Source organism: Podarcis filfolensis (genome assembly GCF_964270895.1).
Source record: "Podarcis filfolensis genome assembly, chromosome: 7".
Lineage (NCBI taxonomy): Eukaryota > Metazoa > Chordata > Lepidosauria > Squamata > Lacertidae > Podarcis > Podarcis filfolensis.
This window is the reverse complement of record NC_139603.1, coordinates 54,778,413-54,797,623: the sequence shown is the minus strand read 5'-3', so window position 1 is coordinate 54,797,623 and position 19,211 is coordinate 54,778,413. Positions and strand designations below refer to the sequence as shown.

Here is a 19,211-nt window from a genome sequence, read left to right as displayed (position 1 = left end):
TATTGCCTGCTCTTGATGGGATTACACTTGATAGGTATGTAAAAAGGTAAAGGGACCCCTGACTGTTAGGTCCAGTCGTGAATGACTCTAGGGTTGCAGTGCTGATCTCGCTTTATTGGCCGAGGGAGCCAACGTACAGTTTCCGGGTCATGTGGCCAGCATGACTAAGCCACTTCTGGTGAACCAGAGCAGCGCACGGAAACGCCATTTACCTTCCCACCAGATCGGTACCTATTTATCTACTTGCACTTTGACGCACTTTCAAACTGCTAGGTTGGCAGGAGCAGGAACAGAGCAATGGGAGCTCACCCCGTCTCGGGAATTTGAACCGCCAACCTTCTGATTGGCAAACCCTAGGCTCTGTGGTTTAGACCACAGCGCCACCTGTGTCCGTTGATAGATATGTAGCTTACGGGTATTTCTGGATCCAATACTGCTGCTTGAGGCTCAGGTGGCCTTCCATTAGCTTCAGCTGGAAAGGGATAGCCTAACTTCTGTTGCCTATGCTTTGGTAACCTGTACATGAGATTACTGCAACATGTTATATGTTTTGGAAGCTTCAGCTGGTGCAGAATTTTGCAACCAGGTTGCTCACTGGGCAAGATGGTTTGAGCATATTACACCAATCCTGGTCCGCCGGCACTGTCTGCCAATTAGTGTCTAGGCCCAATTCAAATTCCTGGTTTTGACTGATAAAACCGTAAATCGTTTAGGACCACAATGCCTCAAGGACCACCTCTCCCTTTGTGAACCAACCCAGACCCTGAGATTGTCATCTGAGGCCCTTCTTCATGTGTCTCCTTCACAAGAAGTCCAGATGGTAGCAACATGAGAATGGGCCTTTTCTGCACGGGCTCCTTGCTTGTCAAATGCTCTCCCCAGGGGGCCTTCAGAGGCAGATTTATGGAAGCATGGCCAGTTCACCTGCACTGGGCACCAAGCCAAGAGGGCCCTGAGGGGCCACTGGAACCATGACTTAGAACAAAAGGTGAGGGGGGGGATTTGGTGTTGCACAGGGTGCTGCTGAAATTTGAAAGCTCAAAGTCCGCCACCGGAGGCTTGCCTGGTGCCACCATTATATATCTTTAGACAGAAATGTTGTTAAATGGGATTGGGGGAACCTGGAAAATGGTAAGGCAGCACAAGAATTGTGCTCTGTCTTCCTGTATACCTGAAGGAGTGTCTCCACCCCCATCGTTCAGCCCGGACACTGAGATCCAGCGCCGAGGGCCTTCTGGCGGTTCCCTCATTGCGAGAAGTGAGGTTACAGGGAACCAGACAGAGAACCTTCTTGGTAGTGGCGCCCACCCTGTGGAACACCCTCCTTTCAGATGTGAAGGAAATAAGCAGCTATCCTATCTTTAAATGACATCTGATGGCAGCCCTGTTCAGGGAAGTTTTTAATATTTAATGCTGTACTGTTTTTAACACTTAGATTGGGAGCTGCCCAGAGTGGCTGGGGAAAGTCAGCCAGATGGGCGGGGTATAAATAATAAATTATTATTTTTATTTTGCCAGAAAAGCCTAGCAGGACACTGGAAATGGCAGTTGCTTAGAGTCTTCACAGAATTTTGTACGAGGGAGTTAAAAAGAAACGATGTTGGAAACAAGATGAGGCTTCACCAGATTAACAATACAAAAACTGAGCAAATAGGTTTTTTAAGCATGTCGATATCAAGGGGTTGGTGGAGGTTTTGTAATTTGTTCATTCATTTCCGATTAGGACTTGCCTGCTGTATTTTGATGAATTTTTAAGTATATTCTTCCATTGCCAAAATCTAGCCCCATTGAACACGAAACACAAACATTAACATTACTGTACCAGTTTACATTATGGCACAGCACCTTCCAATGTTGGATTAAGATGTATATTGTGTTAGTTTAGTGCCATCAAGTGTCCAAAAATGAGAAAAGGCTCTGAATATTTCTTTGTAAAACACCATCACCCTTGTGATTGTGTTCAGTATTGTGGTCTTAGGCTGCAGTCCTGGGCAGACTTACCGTACCTGGGATTAAATCCCATGGAATTTGCTTCCCAGTGAATGTATGTGTGCACATGTGATTGCACTGTTAATATAGCAAAACAAACAAAAACATCACTTTAAAAGGGTTACAGTCTAGATTTGTCTTGTGGTCTTGTTCCAATGAGACATTTGGTTTTCACCAATGCTTCCCTTTTGAAAAAACAAAAAAAAAATTTTCTTCCAGTAGCACCTTAAAGACCAACTAAGTTAGTTCTTGGTATGAGCTTTCGTGTGCATGCACACTTCTTCAGATACACAGCATGCACATGAAAGCTCATACCAAGAACTAACTTAGTTGGTCTTTAAGGTGCTACTGGAAGAAAAAAATTTTTTTTGTTTTGACTATGGCAGACCAACACGGCTACCTATCTGTCCCTTTTGAAAGTGATTCCATGCAGAACCACACATGGAAATCTTCTTCAAAGATTGGTCATTCACATAACTTTTAAATCAGCAGAGTCTTGTGGCGTCTTCAGGGCCGTCTTTAGCATATGCGCCGCTGGGGTGCAAAGATCCACCCAGTGCCCCCAAATTTAGTTTAGCCCCCCAAATAAACTTTTATTATGCTTATGTCACTATTATCATTTGATAAATAGCGTTCATGCCTGCACAGAGGTTTGTTTGTTTTTGGTTTAAAACCAGCTTCTCTAAAGAAGACAAAGAACACATTGGGAGTTGGTGTAAAGACTCCATGCATGCGCTTATGGCTGTAGGGAGGTGAGACGGGCGGGCATTGTGCGCATGCATGGGAGAGCCATCTCGGGCAGCCTTTCAGCGGCAGGCAGGCAGAGCAAGATCAGTCGTGTCAAAGGTGCCTCTGACCCCACTGCCACATAGCAGCTCAATACAATACGCTTAGGTGGCTTCAGCAGTGGGTGCCTGGCACTCCCCTAAAATTTGATGCCCGGGTGCCCCACACCCCTTGCACCCCCCAGGTAAAGATGGCCCTGGGCATCTTAGACTAAAAATAAAGTATGGCATTTTCTTACATTCATAGGATTGTTTAACATGTGATTCCTCCATCACCAAAGGTTAAAAAGGGGAACTAACTAAAGCCAACAGCAACCCATGATCTCATGGTAATGGATCATGACTGTGAAGAAAAACAAGTAATCTCTGTTTGCAAGGAGACATTTGTCTTCAATTAGCCACTAAGCTAACGAAATTTAATTGCTTGAGAGAACTTGTTTCTGCGGCAGTCAATTCTTAATGAAGTGCTTTTATTGAACTAACTTTCTAATTAACTAACTTCAAGATGAAGTACTTGCTCTGTGTTTAATTTAAGGACGTTATGTGCTGTAACCATACATGACCACAAGGAGGAGCTCTAAATCTGGGTTTTTCGTGTGTACAGTATTCAACATGCTAACCTGTTTTTTTGTAACAGAAGAGTTATTCTACATTAAAAACAAACCAACAAACCTCTGTTGGTTCAAAAGTATGGGTAGTTTAATTATGGTCCATGACTGCATGCAACCCACACCCCATACTGTAGAATAACAACTTTCCTTCTGCCAGAGTAAATGATTTGTGCTCTAGAACAGCGTTTTATGAGTTGTTGATGAAGAAACTAGAGGTCACATTTTCCTTGAGACTGGTTTGTAGCCAGAGCTCTGGAAAATACTACAGCTGTCTGTGAACACATGCCTAGGGCACAGGGCACCCGTGGCTCTTCGGATGTTGTTGGGCCCCAACCATTGGAAATGCAGTCGCACCACAGACTTGTGTATGGCCAGTATGACATCAGCAATTTTATTTTCAATTCCTTTACGAACACCCGCTAGCTTGGAATTTGGGCTTTTCACAGCTGCAGCACATTGGGTCAGCATCTTCATTGCGCCATTCACTGCGACCCCAATGCTCAGCCGGTGCCATTTCAGACCTCATGAACCTCTATGCGAAACAGGTGTTCTTTTTTGCCCCGACGTGCCTCCCTTTGCGCTCGCAGGATCACTCCCTGCCTCTTTTCAATTGCTCTGGAGAGCGCAGCGCTTGGGCCTAAAGTCACTGGCCAGGACGGAGGGGGAAGACGAGGGCGCAGCGACAGCGTAAAGCTGAGACACCGCCGGCCTTTCCCCACCGGAGGGCTCTTGGTTTCCGAGGGCCAAGCTGTGGCTGCCTTGAAATCCCCGCGCGCGGCCCAGGAGGCGGAGAGGCCCGCCGCGGCCGAGAGAGGGCAGGCGACGCTTGGCAGCAGCCCAGCCCGAGCCGAGCGCCTGGGACGGCGGCCTCTGCAGTATAAATGGCCGGCGCTGGCGCTGCGCGGGGCCCCTGGCGGTGAGCGCGCGGCGTGCGCGCTACAAAGGAGCTGCCCAGCGGAAGCGGCGCCGACTCGCCTCCATGGCCTTCATTCGGAAGCGGCGGCAGGAGCAGCAGCAGCTCTACTCCAAGGAGAGGTGCGTGAAGCGCCCCGGCGGGGCGAGCTTCCTCCCCCGGCCCGTTGTTAGGGAGCGGGGCCGCCCTTCTCAAGCCTGGCGGGGGCAGCTCGGGGGGCGGCTCGGGCGTAATGCGCGCACCGGCCGGCTGCTCAGAAGCGCCCCGGAGTCCCAGTAAAGCTCAAGCCGGGCTGGCGAGGGTGGGACGCCTGCGATAGAAGAGCCACCTCGGTCTTTGCCCCACCGTTAGGCCTCGCCCTCCCAGCCGCTCAGACGGGGGGCTACCAAGATGCGAGGGGGCGGCGAGGAGGGCTGCCTCCTTTGGGGGCGAGCGAAAGCGGCCCGCTTGGGCAGAGCTGCGAGGGGGCGCGTCGCGCCAGCTGGTCCTGCATTGCTGCGAAGGCGGCCCTGCGACGCGGAAGTCGAGCGGGGCTGCTTTTCTTGGGGCACCGCAGTGCCTGCTCCCTGCCGGCTCGGCTCCGAGAGCTGCAAAGGATGCGCAAGGTGCGGCGAAAGCAAGTTGGGGGGGGGGGGCGTTTGCGAGGGCATCGGATGGCGCGGCGTGTTTGGAATAGGCTTCCCTTCTCGCGCGCAAACCCCGGCCGCGTAAAATTCCGCCCACTCGCCTTCGCTTTTTTCTGCTTACGAAAAAAGAGCAACTTTCTCATTTTCTATCGTTTGGGACGGGTGTTCCTAGCGGTGCTTTGAGTAGAAAGTGACAGGCCAATAAACTTTCGGTTGTATTTACTGGTGTAGCTGGGAGCTTTCGAGTGTTTGTATTGCTCCAGGTGTGATCAATTTGTTCCCCGGCTTTAGTTTGTGCGAGACCTGACTTCCGTAACCGGGACTGTCATGCAAGGAATGTGAAGCATTTGAGCATGTGCAGAATGCATTTCCCCTCGTCACTGAGTAGCTGCTGCAACTTGTGTTATAAACTTAGGATCATGGCTCACAGACAGGCATTTTTGGGGTGAGAGGCATGAGAGGATCGGATACATTTCCATAGCTGAAATATAGATTGAAACATTAGGCTAAGGACATTTAGTTGTATTGGATATCAACTTTCTCATAAGTGTGAAAATATTTGCCCAATGCTTGTCGGCTATTCTAGGACCTCATTGCACATACCGGCCAAAACATTGGCATTGATTATACCCTCTCAACATTTCATGGATGAATAGATGAAACAATTATTCCAATAGTGGAGAACTTAGGTTGGGCTTTGGTACTGTCTGGTAAGGTCAGGGAGATGGGTCCATAGTGTGCCCTAGTTGGAGAAAGGGGAGTTAGAACCAGTCACAGGCCAGGCACAAATGGGCACTTAGGGTTCATACATCTTGTCATTTAATGGGGATAGTAAACTTTCTGTACCTCCATTAATTCTCCATTCACCTCCAGATCACTGCCTTCCTCCATTTCCCGCTCCCTCAGTCTGGATTTTCTCATACCTGAGATACTATGACAAAAAAAAAAAAAGAATCTTAGAATTGTAGAGCTGGAAGGGACCCCAAGGGTCATCAAGTCCAACCCCCTGCGATGCAAGAATCCTGCCCACAGCCGTCCCTGGGTGGGCTTGAAGCACCAGCCTTCTTGTTAACAGCCAGACACACCCACTTGCACCACAGGAGGAGAGGGTATTTTCTCTTGGATTTAAACCGTGATTTAGAATGATCTTATGCTTATTGTGTTAATATTTATATGCTATATTAATATTTAAAGTTTAGACTCTTGTGTTAATGTTTGTGAACCACCCACAGGGCATGGTTAATGGGCAGGCAGTAGATATCTAAATAAATGTCGGCTGACATGGTGGTGGGACCCTAAACAGGAGCACTCCATACTGCAATTCTTTGTTGCAGGTCCTGCTTGCATAATTGGCAGCATAAGGTATAATGATAGGGGGTTGCAGCATGATATTTTGCATTAGAAAGTTTAATGGGACTTCCAAATCTGCACGCAGTTGTAGTCTTAATAGTGTGTCTCTTTCACTACTATGCAACATTGTTCTGTTCCCAGCACCAGGTATGAGAGTCCCACTAACTTCCATGGGCCTTAAAAACACGCTTTGGTTATTTAAGATGCAAGGGTTCCAGAGCAGATAGTGTAATTCCAAGTCAGGCTTAATCTATGATGTTTTTCTAAAGAAAATAATAAAAAATGGTACAATGGAATAATTTATTCCCTTACCGCACCTTCCTCTTCTCCACTTTCTTTTTAAAAATCAAGCTTAATATGTTTAATACTTCTGTACAAACTTCAGGTTACCCCAAAGTACGAACATATATCTTAGCTTTTTAACTGTAAACATATCCTCCATATTTGTATCTTGCATCATGCCTTACTGTATTTTCAATATGACTTTTTGGTTCCTGAAATTCATTTTGATTGTGCAGATAAAATATAACAGATAGACTTCTACAGGGTATGTAGCTAGTGTGTGAAAATAGTCAAGATCGAAGGATCCTCAGGCATGCACCTCCAGACGATGGAGACCTCAGGTGCCATCCTGGCGCCCAGGCATATTCACTTGGTTGCAAATGGCCAATAGGTGCAAAATACATCTGGCGCCTGGCGAATTTCAAACGCTCCTTCTGTGGTTCAGTGCTTAAGGTAAGAAGCACTGTGTAATGCAGTGGGCTATCAAGGATGGGATTTAGAAAGCCCCTTCTGTCCCAGGTGAAATTGGAACCATTGGAGCAAGTCCTGAGAAGGGCCATTTCTAAGAGACTCTTGTCTGAAACCTTGCAAAGCTACTGCTTAAAGTAGATGCTTAATCAATGGTCTGACTCTGTAATCAGCTTCCTAGGACCACATTTCCTTCTTACTGACTACTTGAATAGACTGCTGCCTAAACTCTCTTCCTTGAATCTGTGCAGACTAAAGAGTAATCTGTACTCTGGCATTTTCGTGTTTTGTTTGTGGGTAATCCCATAGTTGTACTAAAGGGGGATTTTTCACTGCAGATTGCAGTTTGTAGCTTGGGCCTCACTGTTTGTGGTTTCCCCACCTACGCGGGGGAATGCCTTTGTGTGAAGACTCCAATACTCCCTGCAATTCCTTTCTGAGCAATCATGCTGGAGGAGGCGGCGGCACTGGTCACATGCAAATGTTTCACAGATGAAGTTTCTGATGCAAAAGCATCTCTGCATTCTTAGCATTAACACAGAGGTCACCAGCTGCTCAACCTTAGAAGAAATATCACATGGGTATGAGACAGTGGAAATGGTTGAGGAAGAAAAGGATAGGTAGGGTGGAGCTAGAACATTATGAAAAGTAAGCTAGCTGTCAGCTTTGGGGGCGGGCTATCCATCTACATGCGTTTAATTTTCTGCACCCAATTCCAGAAGAAAACACTCTATAGGGTGGGGTGGGATTAAGGGTTAGTAGATCTCTTCTGGAAAGAGCCATAAGTTATTGACAGTTGTGGGCTTTTTAAATGAGAGTTTTTAGGACTGAAGGAAATTTCTTTCTTATTTTGCTTGAAATCTTCCATATCTTAGAGTATAGAAAGTAAAATACTCTGTGCAGAGTTTAATTGCATTTTCTACAATGTATTTCAAGTGTTTGTTACATTTATGATCTTACAACAGCTCCCTGCATTACTATCTTCCTATCGCAAATGTTGTGGGTTGCCTAAGGTCACCAAGTGCCTAAGATGAGCTGAGCATTGGCACTGTCCGGCCAGCTGTATATCTTTAATACATATGCGACCTGCAACAGCCTGTTGCATTGGGGTTAACCAGTTGTGCCCTTTTCCAGAAAGCTCCCTTCCATTCCCCACCACCCATTGTTTTTCATATCCTCCCCTTTAACATCCTATGGCCACTGAACATTCTTAACCCTCCTTATCATATGTGTGTGTGTGTGTGTGTGTGTGTGTGTGTCCGTCCCTCCTTAGAAAAGCCACTCCAACATATTTTTGTACTTCTTCAAACCTAGGGGTTCCCCAAGCCATGGCATGTACCCTACTATTGTGTGGATGATGCCCACTCAGAGAATTAGTCCGCTCTCAGTACATCCATAACCTAACCTATAATATCTAATGAAGAACTTTCAAATCATAATCATCAAATAAAGGGCATGAGGCCATGCAACAACATTTCAGACCTGTGTAAGAATCGTGCCCTTGGAAGTAATAGAGTCTGTGTAGCCACAAATGCCTGGAGGGTTGTCCTTTTAATTCTTACTTGGCAAGCTAAATCCGATATTTGAGATTTGCAGATGCCTTATATACACACTGTTAACATTTATTTGTTTAGGTGATTTTCTGTATTGCTTTATGCCCCAAAGAAGTCTGAATGTGGTTTACAGTATTATAAAACATGCCAAAAAAATACAACAACAAAAATTTCACATTTTGAAGCAGCATGGAACAATCAGATAAGATGCTCTTAAAACATAAAGACATACTAGAACAGTAATATATGAGAGTCCATAATAAGTGCCAGCAGACTTAAAGAAAGAAAGCAGAGACTACTAGCCCTACCCGTCCAATATGCAAGCCTGCCTTTTGTAAGTAGCGGTAGCCCTCTCACTTCTGCTGTTGTATCTCCAGTTTAAACTCACAATAAAAGGTGGGGCAAAATTACACACTTCCCATCCCTGGTGCTCACTTCCATTCCCTAGGGAGCACTTACAATCATTCTTTCCCCGATGGTACCCAGAAAAACAACAGCAATCAAATGTAGTGAATGTGCTATAGCCCTTGGTGGAACCCAAAAGAGTTGACTTCATATTAAGAAATATACAGCTTGTAGGTAAAGGTGCCTTGAGTTGCTTGCAGTGAGAGCATTTAATAAACAATAGTAATAAGTATCACTTATTGTGTTCTCGAAGCTACAAACATGAGTCTGACCAAACTGCGGGAGGCAGTGGAAGACAAGAGTGCCTGGCGTGCTCTGGTCCATGGGGTCATGAAGAGTTGGACACGACTAAAGACTAAACGACAACAACAATAAGTATCACCTAGAAATGTGTTGGTATACAGATTTTCAGAGTGCATGTGAGCGTGCACATACAGGTTCTACCCATGAAAGCTTATACCATAATAAGTCTATTAGTCTAGAATACTTTTTTTGTATTTGCTCTTTGCGGCTGTACACAGGGTTTTTTTTATGATAATAGGCTACCACACTTTCCCCTCTAAATCTCTTACATTATCACTAACGATAGATTATCACTGCCAGATGGTGTAATTTGTGTTCTGTTTCCTGACAGATTAATCATAATATTTCAAGATCTGGTTGCTGGCAGAGGAAAGTTTTTATATTTGAGCAGGATGGACATTTGGCAACAGACTGCTTAAAAGAAACAACACCCAGTGTTCAGCGCAAAGTGGTCAGCTGCTGAAACCCCATGAAACCCCTGATCTTAGCTGCTTCCTTAATACTTCATGTGCCAATGTGTGGTAATTAGAGGATGACTTGTCAGTTGCTGTGTCAGTGCAACTTAGCAATGTTTTGAATTAGGATGTGGATCCATGCATCTATAACAGGCACCCCCAACCTGCAGCCTAATGTTTTGGCCTACAACTCCCATGATCCCTAGCTAACAGGACCAGTGGTCAGGGATGATGGGAACTGTAGTCTCAAAACATCTGAAGGGCCAAAGGTTGGGGATGCCTGATCTATAATCTCAAATCCTTGTGAAAGTTGTACTCCAGTCCAATGTGCAGATTTGTTTTTTTACTGTTCCCTTTCATGGTATGGAAACAGTGGGTGGAAGACAAGTTTGCTATGTTTTACCTCTCTACTATCAGGGTCATCATGCTTTTGAATACTGCCTAGTTTGCAAACTTCCCACAAGCATCTGGTTGGCCACTGTGAGAACAGGATGCTGGACTAAATGGGCCATTGGCCTGATCCAGCAGGTTGTTCTGTCCTTGCGTCCCTGAATGTTCATTCAACTAATGATAGAGTCAGAACTTCTTGAAGGCCCAAGTACTGCGGCAGGTAACCTTCTCTCAGTCTACACTAAAGGATTTTTTGCTTGGGATGATTGGAAAATAAAACTTTAAAATCACCTGGAAATTCTGTAAGTGCAGTGAATACTATCCTGAAAAACATACTTTGTTAAGAAATGTACTTTATTAAATCCATCAAATGGAGTTCTTCGTTTTGTATATTTATGTAACTGATAATATTATGCGGTCATTGTTTCCCTTATGCTTATGGTTTGAATGAAAAACGACTGTGGTTTGCTCAGATAAACTTGTACTTGTCTGTGCTGCTGCTTTGCTTCCTGTTTAGAAATCTCAACGGCTTATTCTTTCACATTGAGTGTTGCAGCTATAGTGCCACTTGTTCCTTAAAAGGCAAAGCACAATGTGAGCGTGTGTGCATGCATTCACCAGCCTTGTAAACAGGCCCACAAAACTTCATAGGGTCACATCTATATCACACATTTAAAGTACATGGCTTTCACTCTTTTCCTGAAAAAATATATATTGGGAACCACAATTTACCCCTCACAGAACTACAGTTCCCAACACCCAGCACTATAGTTAGTTCCCTGGATTCTTTGAGGGGAGCTCTGTGCTTTATATATATGGCGTGGATGTTTCCTGCCTTGCTGGGGTCTGGCAGAAGAGAGATGGAAAGCTCCATCCCTCCTCCAGCAGCCAGCTACATTTCCCTGCTGGGTGCAGAGGAGGGACAGAGTGTTTTGTCCCTTCTTTGCCTATCCATTCACTTGGGCTGCATGAGTTTCCTTATTGCCTATGGCTATTGGGTATGTGCTTTAAAAACAAGGCTGGTGTACATGCACACTTCATCATCCATACCTAATGCCATGAACAGAAGTTCAGAAATCTATTGTCAAGACATATGACAAGAAATTGGTAATATAGAAAGTAAAATTTCCATCATAATCTGCTTTTTAAATAAATAATGTGGCAGCCTGTTCACTAAATCAAGGGAGTTTATCGTATTTGTTTTACCTTTCTTATGCACTTCATCTTCCATAGTATTTTAACCTGGTTCTATAACTCATGTCTTTAAGAAGCCAGAACTGGAATGCAATCTTGAGAATGGCCCTAAGTGCAGGTACCATATATTGGCTCATACTAAACAGCTTTAAAAAGAGAGAATTGGATTTGTCCAATTTTCAAATCTGAAATAATACTTCGTGTTAAATTAGGCCTTAGAAAGGAAGGAGACTTGATGGATGAAGATAATTTCATAATTCACTGAAGCTTTAGAGTCTGCATATTGATTAAACATTTAAATTAAAGCCAAGAGCCCAATCCACAGCCTAGCTTTTATTGAAGTGTACCTCGTTTAATTGAGTTTACCTGCAGGCTAAGTAGCACGGTTGGAAATTGGTTCCACTAAAATCCATGCATGTTTTCCATTGGTGTATATCTTGCTTTTAGTTGAAGTAGTTTGGTACAGCTTGGACTTTTCAAACTCAATATGATCAGCATGGGGAGGTCAGGGAGTTGGGAGGTCTGGTGTTAGACCAGACTTGGCCGACATCTGCTTACTTCCTTAACTTACCTTTCACCTTTCTGATTCTACAAACCTTAAGACTAATTCATGTAATCTCATCTATCACATGTTTACTGCCACTTTTGTAATAGTTCTGTTATTTGAAACTGGTGTTAATGGGCCTGTCATTGCAAATAATTCATCTTCTTGCAATGGAATGATATGTCTGTTGATGGAAGCAAATTTAATGAACGATGATCACCGGGTGGCAAGATGATAATTTAACTGGTAGTAAGACTTGGTCATTTTAGTGTTTTAGGAACATAGTGCTGAATAATTCCTCAAGTAATTTGATAGGGTGTTTGTTCCCAAGAATCTCAAGAGAGGATAAGCATCTCACCACACAGATAAATGGAGGAGCCACTTAGCAATTCTCTGCAAGCTACTCTTCGTTACCATGCAATGATTTATTCAGTACCTTGCGTTATTATTGTCTATTCATCTTGTGATTAGAAGTGAGAGAAGCTTCAGTCATATTATAAACCCATGTTGTTCAATTTCTGCTTTCTCTTGCTCAAATTATCCAAAGCTGAGCTTTGCAGTGTTTATGGGACACCATCTGACCTCTGAGAAGAAAGACAAGAGCAAAGAATTCAGACAATTCTAACAGCTCTGCAGCATCTCCTGAGTCAGATGGAATGGAGAGGGAGAGAGAGAGAGAGATGTGTCTGCTCCCAATTTCTTCATATAGATCTTGTTAAGTTGTGGGTGAACATATCAGACGACACAGCGATTCTTCAAACAGCTCTTGTTTATTCAGAGGCCAGAACAGAACTGAGCTGAAGGGCTCAGTCAGCCTGCTTATATAGAGCTCCAGTATAACGTTACTGTAGCAGCTTTCTAAAACTATCCAGTCACTGAACGTCACTTTCGGTCCTTCATTTGCATAACTATCTACAGTATCCCCCTGCTGGCCCAGGGTGAGAACTTCAGTACATAACAGATCTTGACTAGCATAGGAGACAGAATGGACCTTTTGCAGGGGCTTGGACTAGATGACCTTTGGGGTCTCTTCCAACTCTGCAGTTCTATGATTCTGGATCCAGAGAAGGCCTCTTCAAAGGAAGATGCACCTCTGCCTCTTTCAAGGCAGTGGGAATTACTTCCCTCACATGACTGCATTAATTATGCCCTGGGCCCTTCCAGTCAAGCCCTTTGTACTAGATATTACCAGCCATAATGGGAAGGGATCAAAAGGACATATAGTTGGCCTCCCTGCTGCACACAGGAGAGTGTCTGATACTCTCTAAACAACAAGGACTTTTGTGGTATCTTAAAGTTTATTATGGCATAAGCTTTCAAGAGTTTTCAGATGCATGAAATGTTATCCTGAGTTATAAGTATATACAGTCGTATCTTGGAAATCAAACAGAATCTGTTCTGGAAGTCTGTTCGATTTCTGAAACATTAAGCTTTCAAAGCACAGCTTCTGATTGGCTGCAGGAAGCTGCAGAAGCCCTGTCGGACGTTCGGCTTCCAAAAGAACATTCGAAAACCGGAACAGCTTCTGGGTCATGTGGCCAGCATGACTAAGCTACTTCTGGCGAACCAGAGCAGCGCACGGAAACGCCGTTTACCTTCCCACCGGAGCGATACCTATTTATCTTCTAGCACTTGACATGCTTTCGAACTGCTAGGTGGGCAGGAGCAGGGACCGAGCAACGGGAGCTCATCCCATCGCGGGAATTCAAACCGCCGACCTTCTGATCGGCAAGTCCTAGGCTCTGTGGTTTAACCCACAGCACCACCTGCGTCCCTATGAAGATCATAGATAGTGGTTAACTACAAGCTTTTCTTTTTTTACAGACTTGCCTGGCTTAATCTTATATATGTGACTGAAGGATGGCCCAGCTCCTGTTTTTTGGGAGCTGCTCTGTTCTCTAGATTAGAGTTTGCCAACCTGGTGCCCTCCATATGTTTAAAACTGTAACTCATACCAGCTCCTTCTGAAATGTGGTAGCTGGCTGGGCTGATGGCAATTATGGCAAAAAGATATCAGGAGAGCGCAAGGCTGCTAATGATGGTTTGAGGGTCTGAAGTGTATTTCGTCAAGTCTTTGTGAGTGGCAGAGGCTGGCTTCCCCCATTAGCAGAGGACTTCACAGTTACGGAGTCCATTGCCCCAGGGATAACACTGTGTGTGTGTGTGTGTGTGTGTGTGTGTGTGTGTGTGTTAACAAATGCATCCAAAACAGATATGTCATTAAAATATAGATTAGCTTTCTCTAAAAACATTTTTCTTCTTGTTTGCATGAAAGCTGTGGACAAAGTAAATATTTTCTGAATAATTGGGGTGGGGAACCTATGCAAAATGGCCAGTGGCGAGGGATCTTAGAAATTGTAGTTCAAGAACACCTGGAAGGTCACAGGTTCCTCACTCCTTTAGTGAAAGTGTAAAGTGCTGTGATAGTCAAAAAATAATAATTTTGCTTTTATTGTTTGCAGGTTTTCCTTGCTACTACTTAATCTGGAGGAATACTACTTCGAACAGCATACAGCTAATTACATTTTTAACAAGGATGGCAGAGAAAGAAGGTACAATAGCACTTCCATAAAACCGAGAACACTGGAGAAGTTATGGTGTTACATCTGCTTAGAATTCTGCAATAACTTTTAAATGTTTTTTCAACTCTTAGGAAAATCAGGGGGTCATTAAAAATCTGCTCAAAATCAGTGATATTTGAACCTGATGAAATAAGCCACCCCATTATTAAAGTAAGTACGTTAGTAACTGATGGCAATGGTTTGTGGTCTGCTTCAGTTTCAAAACAAAATAATTTAATGTATATTTATGTAAATTCATATAGATTCCATTGAGAGACTGCATTAAAATAGAAGCACCAGAGGATAGTGACACAAATGATTTCTATGCAGGGTATGTGATTTTTTGAAAGCGTTTATAGAGAATTTTTCCTTTTCTTTTTAGCTTGTGGTTTTAATTGGTGTGGTGATTGGTTTTCACATCTGTGTTTTAGGGCACTCCCTGGACAGATTTCTATTTTATCCAATCAGGTAAGTTCCTCATTCTCCAGAATTTAGTAAAGGGTTAGGTGCAACAGAATCCTAAACTCATTTAGTTTAGGATTCTGTTGCACCTAAACTCGTTTAGTTGAAAATCAGCCTAACCAGGGACTTGCTTGTTGTGTGGCTTTAAAAATACATATACATAGTATATTGCAATCACAGTCCATCATGTTAATTTGTGGGGAAACCTACCCGTAGCAATGTTTTTAATGATAGGGTGTTAGCTGTTAGGTAGCATTGACATACAAATGAGTTTATTATGCTGCTGAATAAACCTGACAGAAAATATATTTGAACAGAGATATCAGATAAATTGTGGTTGTGAATAATGGGAGGGCACACATTAGAGCTACAGGTAAGATGACTTATCCAAAAAAAATGCAGTTCATGTAACCATTAAAAGTCTTCTAATACTATGATAACTGAAAAACAAAAATGGTGGGTGGGAGGAGATTGAGCAGGAGTGGCAGGATGTGGGGGGTGGACATGGAAGTCTTCTGCATACAAAGCAGTTGCTCCACCCCTGAGCTACGAGACTTCAAGAGGAAAATAACCAACTGGCTAACAGCTGTTGAGATGGTCTCTTGACAAGGAAAGGTTTGATTTAAAAGTTTTGTTTAAATTTATTTCAATTTTAACTTCTGAATTAGATGGGTTTTAGAAATGGCTTTAAGAAGATAGGTGATGGGAGGTGCATTTCAAGTAATAGGAAGGGAAAAATTCAAGGAGGAATAATTATAATAAATATAATTAATGCAATGCAATGCAATACAATACAATACAATACAATACAATACAATACAATACAATACATTTATGCCCCAGCCACTCTGGATGGCTTCCAACACGTATAAAAACATAATAAAACAATCGGGTTTGGTAAGTGGTGGGGGGGGAGGGATGAGATGTTGAAACATGGATGTAATTTTACATTACGAAAGAGAAAGATGAAAGAACATTTAAGGACAGAAAACAGTAGCATTTGGGGAACAACGAAGAAAGACAAATATGAAAATTTATTCTAAATATAGTTTTTAAAAAATTCAAAAAACTGTTGCCCAAAAGCACTCTCAATAAACTATCCTCTTTCTTAGGCTTTTCTTACGAAAGAGCAAAATGTCATTGCACCCTTTAAAATGGAAAGAGTGAGTATATATTTACCCTGCTACTTGCATGCAAATATCTTAACGTCATAAAGCCTGTTGTTCCTGAAAGAACAGTAGCAGTAAGTTATTTGAGGAAGTTCACTAAAAGAAAGCAAAGACTTGTGTTTTTATATATTAATAATTACAATATGAAATTTATACAGATGCTGGTGCCTATTTAAGAAAAGTTCATGGGAAATAGATGAATGGTGTTTGTAAAGGCATTTGTTTTGTTCACCAAATACTGCAAGCATGAGAAAGAGTTTGAAGAAACTAGGGGGCTCGTAAAACAGCTAATATATATCCTATATTGCTGTACAGGGAAATAAAAATATTATACTGAAATATAGAAGGTCAATGTACATGTGACTTGGGTGCCTGCTTTATCTGAATTGAAATCATAGAATTATAGAGTTGGGAGGGACCCAAGGGTCATCTAGTCCAACCCCCTCCAATGCAGGAATCTTAACTAAAGTATCCATGATAGATGCCCACCCAATCTCTCCTTAAAAACCTTCAAATATGTTAGAACCAGTTGTAAGGGCAGTTCAGGTTACCCACAAGGTGATATTTGTAACTTCCCCATTCTGTCTATTATTGCATGAAGTGCACAAAGCTGATATATGAGTCCCTTGTACATCTTCTCATCCGGAAACTTCCATTCTCTGACATTTGAATGGTATAGTCAGCTTCATGTCAGGTTACTTGCAAAGGGGTATTTATGCATATGACATCATATGCAACCTCGTGAAAACTCTTGCTTTGCAGTTCATATCCTAATATGAACAGCCTGAAAATCCTCAGAAGAGAGCAGCCCATAACTCGCAAATACAGCTGGTAGCATCACTGCTGTGCAAGTGTAACACGTTCACAGACTGGAGAACAAGCATGCTTTTCTAAAAAGAATATACAGACTCAGACCATTGGTCCATTTAGCTCAGTATTGTCCATGCAGAGATGGCCAAGCTGGTGCCTTCTACACATAATGGGCTCAAACTCCCATTGCTCCCACTGTCATGGCCTGTGGTCAGGGGTGATGGAAATTGTAGTCCAGCAACCTCTGGAGTGCACCATGGTGGTTATCCCTGCTCTATCTGGAGTGTCAGCATCTCTCTGACCTTTCAGGCAGGAGTCTTTGCAGATTCCTGGGACCTTTTGCATAAAGAGCATGTTCTGGACCACTGAGCTGTAGTTGTTTTTCCTAAAAAGTCCGGTAAGTGGGTGTGACCCCTGGGTTTCAGTGTAATTTTTAATGGTTCACTTTTCTTTGTTAGGGTAAAACTGAATACCTATTTCAACTGGACGTTGCTGGGAAAGTTGACGATGTTTTGCATACCCTTCACCAGGTGAGAATGCAGTTTGACATGATGGCACATGGCAATTGTGCATTATTTTGGTACCTACAAAGGAGCATAAAATCCCCTTTGTAGTAAAATAATATTGAGCAGATAGCTCATACAGGTGCAAATAGTTCCTCCTCAGACAAGTTTGTTCTTGTCCATAACCGAATCTTGAACTACAAGCTTTCCTGGTCCAGGAAATGGCCGCAGCTGCCATGCCAATCTCAGTTGGTATGTGGCACTTTTCGCCACTGAGGCTACCTAGGCCTCCAGTGACAGAGCTAGATCCAGAAGTTATCTCCAGACTGCAAACCTCCAAGGAGGGTGGGTCCCCATCCAGAATAGGCAGTTGACCAATTTCTTGGAAATGGGGACCACTCACCCTCAGTACCTCATTCTTGCCAGGATTCAATCTCAGATTGTTTTCCTCGTCCATCTCACCACTGCATCCAAGATGCGTCCAAGCACTGGCCCATGGACTAGACCAGGGGTGTCCAACAGGTCAATCGCGATCTACTGGTAGATCCCTGGGAAGTTTTGGTAGATCACGGTAGATCGCTGACTCCCTTTCCTTAGGGGTGGTAAAATAGAATCTGACCATGCCCTGTCCTCTATTGTTGCACGATCTCCAGAACGGAAGACGGAGTTTTCTTAGGCTGATTGTTTCCTTAGCGCTCTTTCGGTGAGCAACTTTTCCCCTTTCTCACTAATAAAGCTCTGCAACTTTGCCCTGAACCCCTAAAAAACCAGGACTTTCCTCCCTAAAAAAAGCTGAACAACTTTGACCTGAACTGTGAGTAGATTGCAGTCTCTTAGGAGTTGGCCGTCTCTGGACTAGACAATGTCTCCTGATTCAGATGTTAAAGAGAAATAAAGCTGAGTGTCTCAAGCATACTGATGCTGCCTTGCCCTCAAACCTATAATGAGCGCTCCCAGAGGATTCATATAGGTATTAAATAGTGACTCTTGTGGTTGTGGAGGCAGCTGTTCCACAGACACATGCCTGGAGGTGGAAATGAATCTGGTGCAGAATGCTTTTCTACAGGCCTGACCTATCCCTGGGGACTTCAGGTGCATTAGATATATCTAAAGAAACTCTTTTTTTAATCTTCTTCCTTTTATTTTTAAACAGCTGTACAGGGCATCTCACCTGGACAAACTGGGGGACCAGGCTGCTATGGTAAATGTATACTATGGATGTTGTATTAGTGGAAACTAATGTCTTAGGTTCATGTCCAAAACGTAATGTATTGTTTCCTTTTTTCAAATTAGATAACTGCTATATTGCAGTCACGTTTGGCCAGGACACCATTTGATAAGAACAGGTATGCTTCTTAATATAAATAATTCACATCATAAAAATTCCTTGCTTTTGAATTTCATTTCCTGTTTTTAGAAACCATCTGCATAGGATGATGTAAGGCAAATAGTGTGCTAGCAGCAGGAGTCATCTGCTTCCTTTAATGCTTCCCTAACCAGTTACACACTAGGCCAGGCTTCCTCAACCTCTCCCTCCAGATGTTTTGAGACTACAATTCCCATCATCCTGACCACTGGTCCTGCTAGCTAGGGATCATGGGAGTTGTAGGCCAAAAACATCTGGAGGGCCGAGTTTGAGGAAGCCTGCCCTAGGAGTTCCCCTGTTCCCCTTCCCTCTTTCAATATTTTTTAAGTTCTACACATTTCATATGAATGCTGGAGTAAAATAATTCATTATTGAGACCAGAGAAAATGTCCAAATATGCCTAAATGTGAAAAATGTGAGGCATCCTTGTTGCTTTGTTTTATCCTGAAAGGAGAAAAAAATATTCTATAAA

General features: G+C 43.3%; 1 protein-coding gene across 4 annotated transcripts in view; it reads left to right on the top strand.

Moving 5' to 3' along the window:
* Positions 1 to 3,988: 3,988 nt before the first annotated feature.
* Positions 3,989 to 19,211, top strand: part of NSMAF (neutral sphingomyelinase activation associated factor) — a 36,679-nt gene continuing 21,456 nt past the window's right edge. For 2 of the 4 annotated variants that reach the window (XM_083622893.1, XM_083622892.1), the window contains exons 1-9: positions 3,989 to 4,420; positions 14,331 to 14,420; positions 14,522 to 14,600; positions 14,693 to 14,760; positions 14,861 to 14,897; positions 16,004 to 16,054; positions 17,329 to 17,400; positions 18,527 to 18,574; positions 18,667 to 18,719. In XM_083622893.1, the coding sequence (XP_083479019.1) occupies positions 4,365 to 4,420; positions 14,331 to 14,420; positions 14,522 to 14,600; positions 14,693 to 14,760; positions 14,861 to 14,897; positions 16,004 to 16,054; positions 17,329 to 17,400; positions 18,527 to 18,574; positions 18,667 to 18,719 (554 nt within the window). In that variant the 5' untranslated portion in view covers positions 3,989 to 4,364. Of the gene's footprint in view, positions 4,421 to 4,653; positions 4,904 to 14,330; positions 14,421 to 14,521; positions 14,601 to 14,692; positions 14,761 to 14,860; positions 14,898 to 16,003; positions 16,055 to 17,328; positions 17,401 to 18,526; positions 18,575 to 18,666; positions 18,720 to 19,211 lie in introns of those variants that run through there. The other 2 variants (XM_083622891.1, XM_083622890.1) reach the window with 1 other exon arrangement.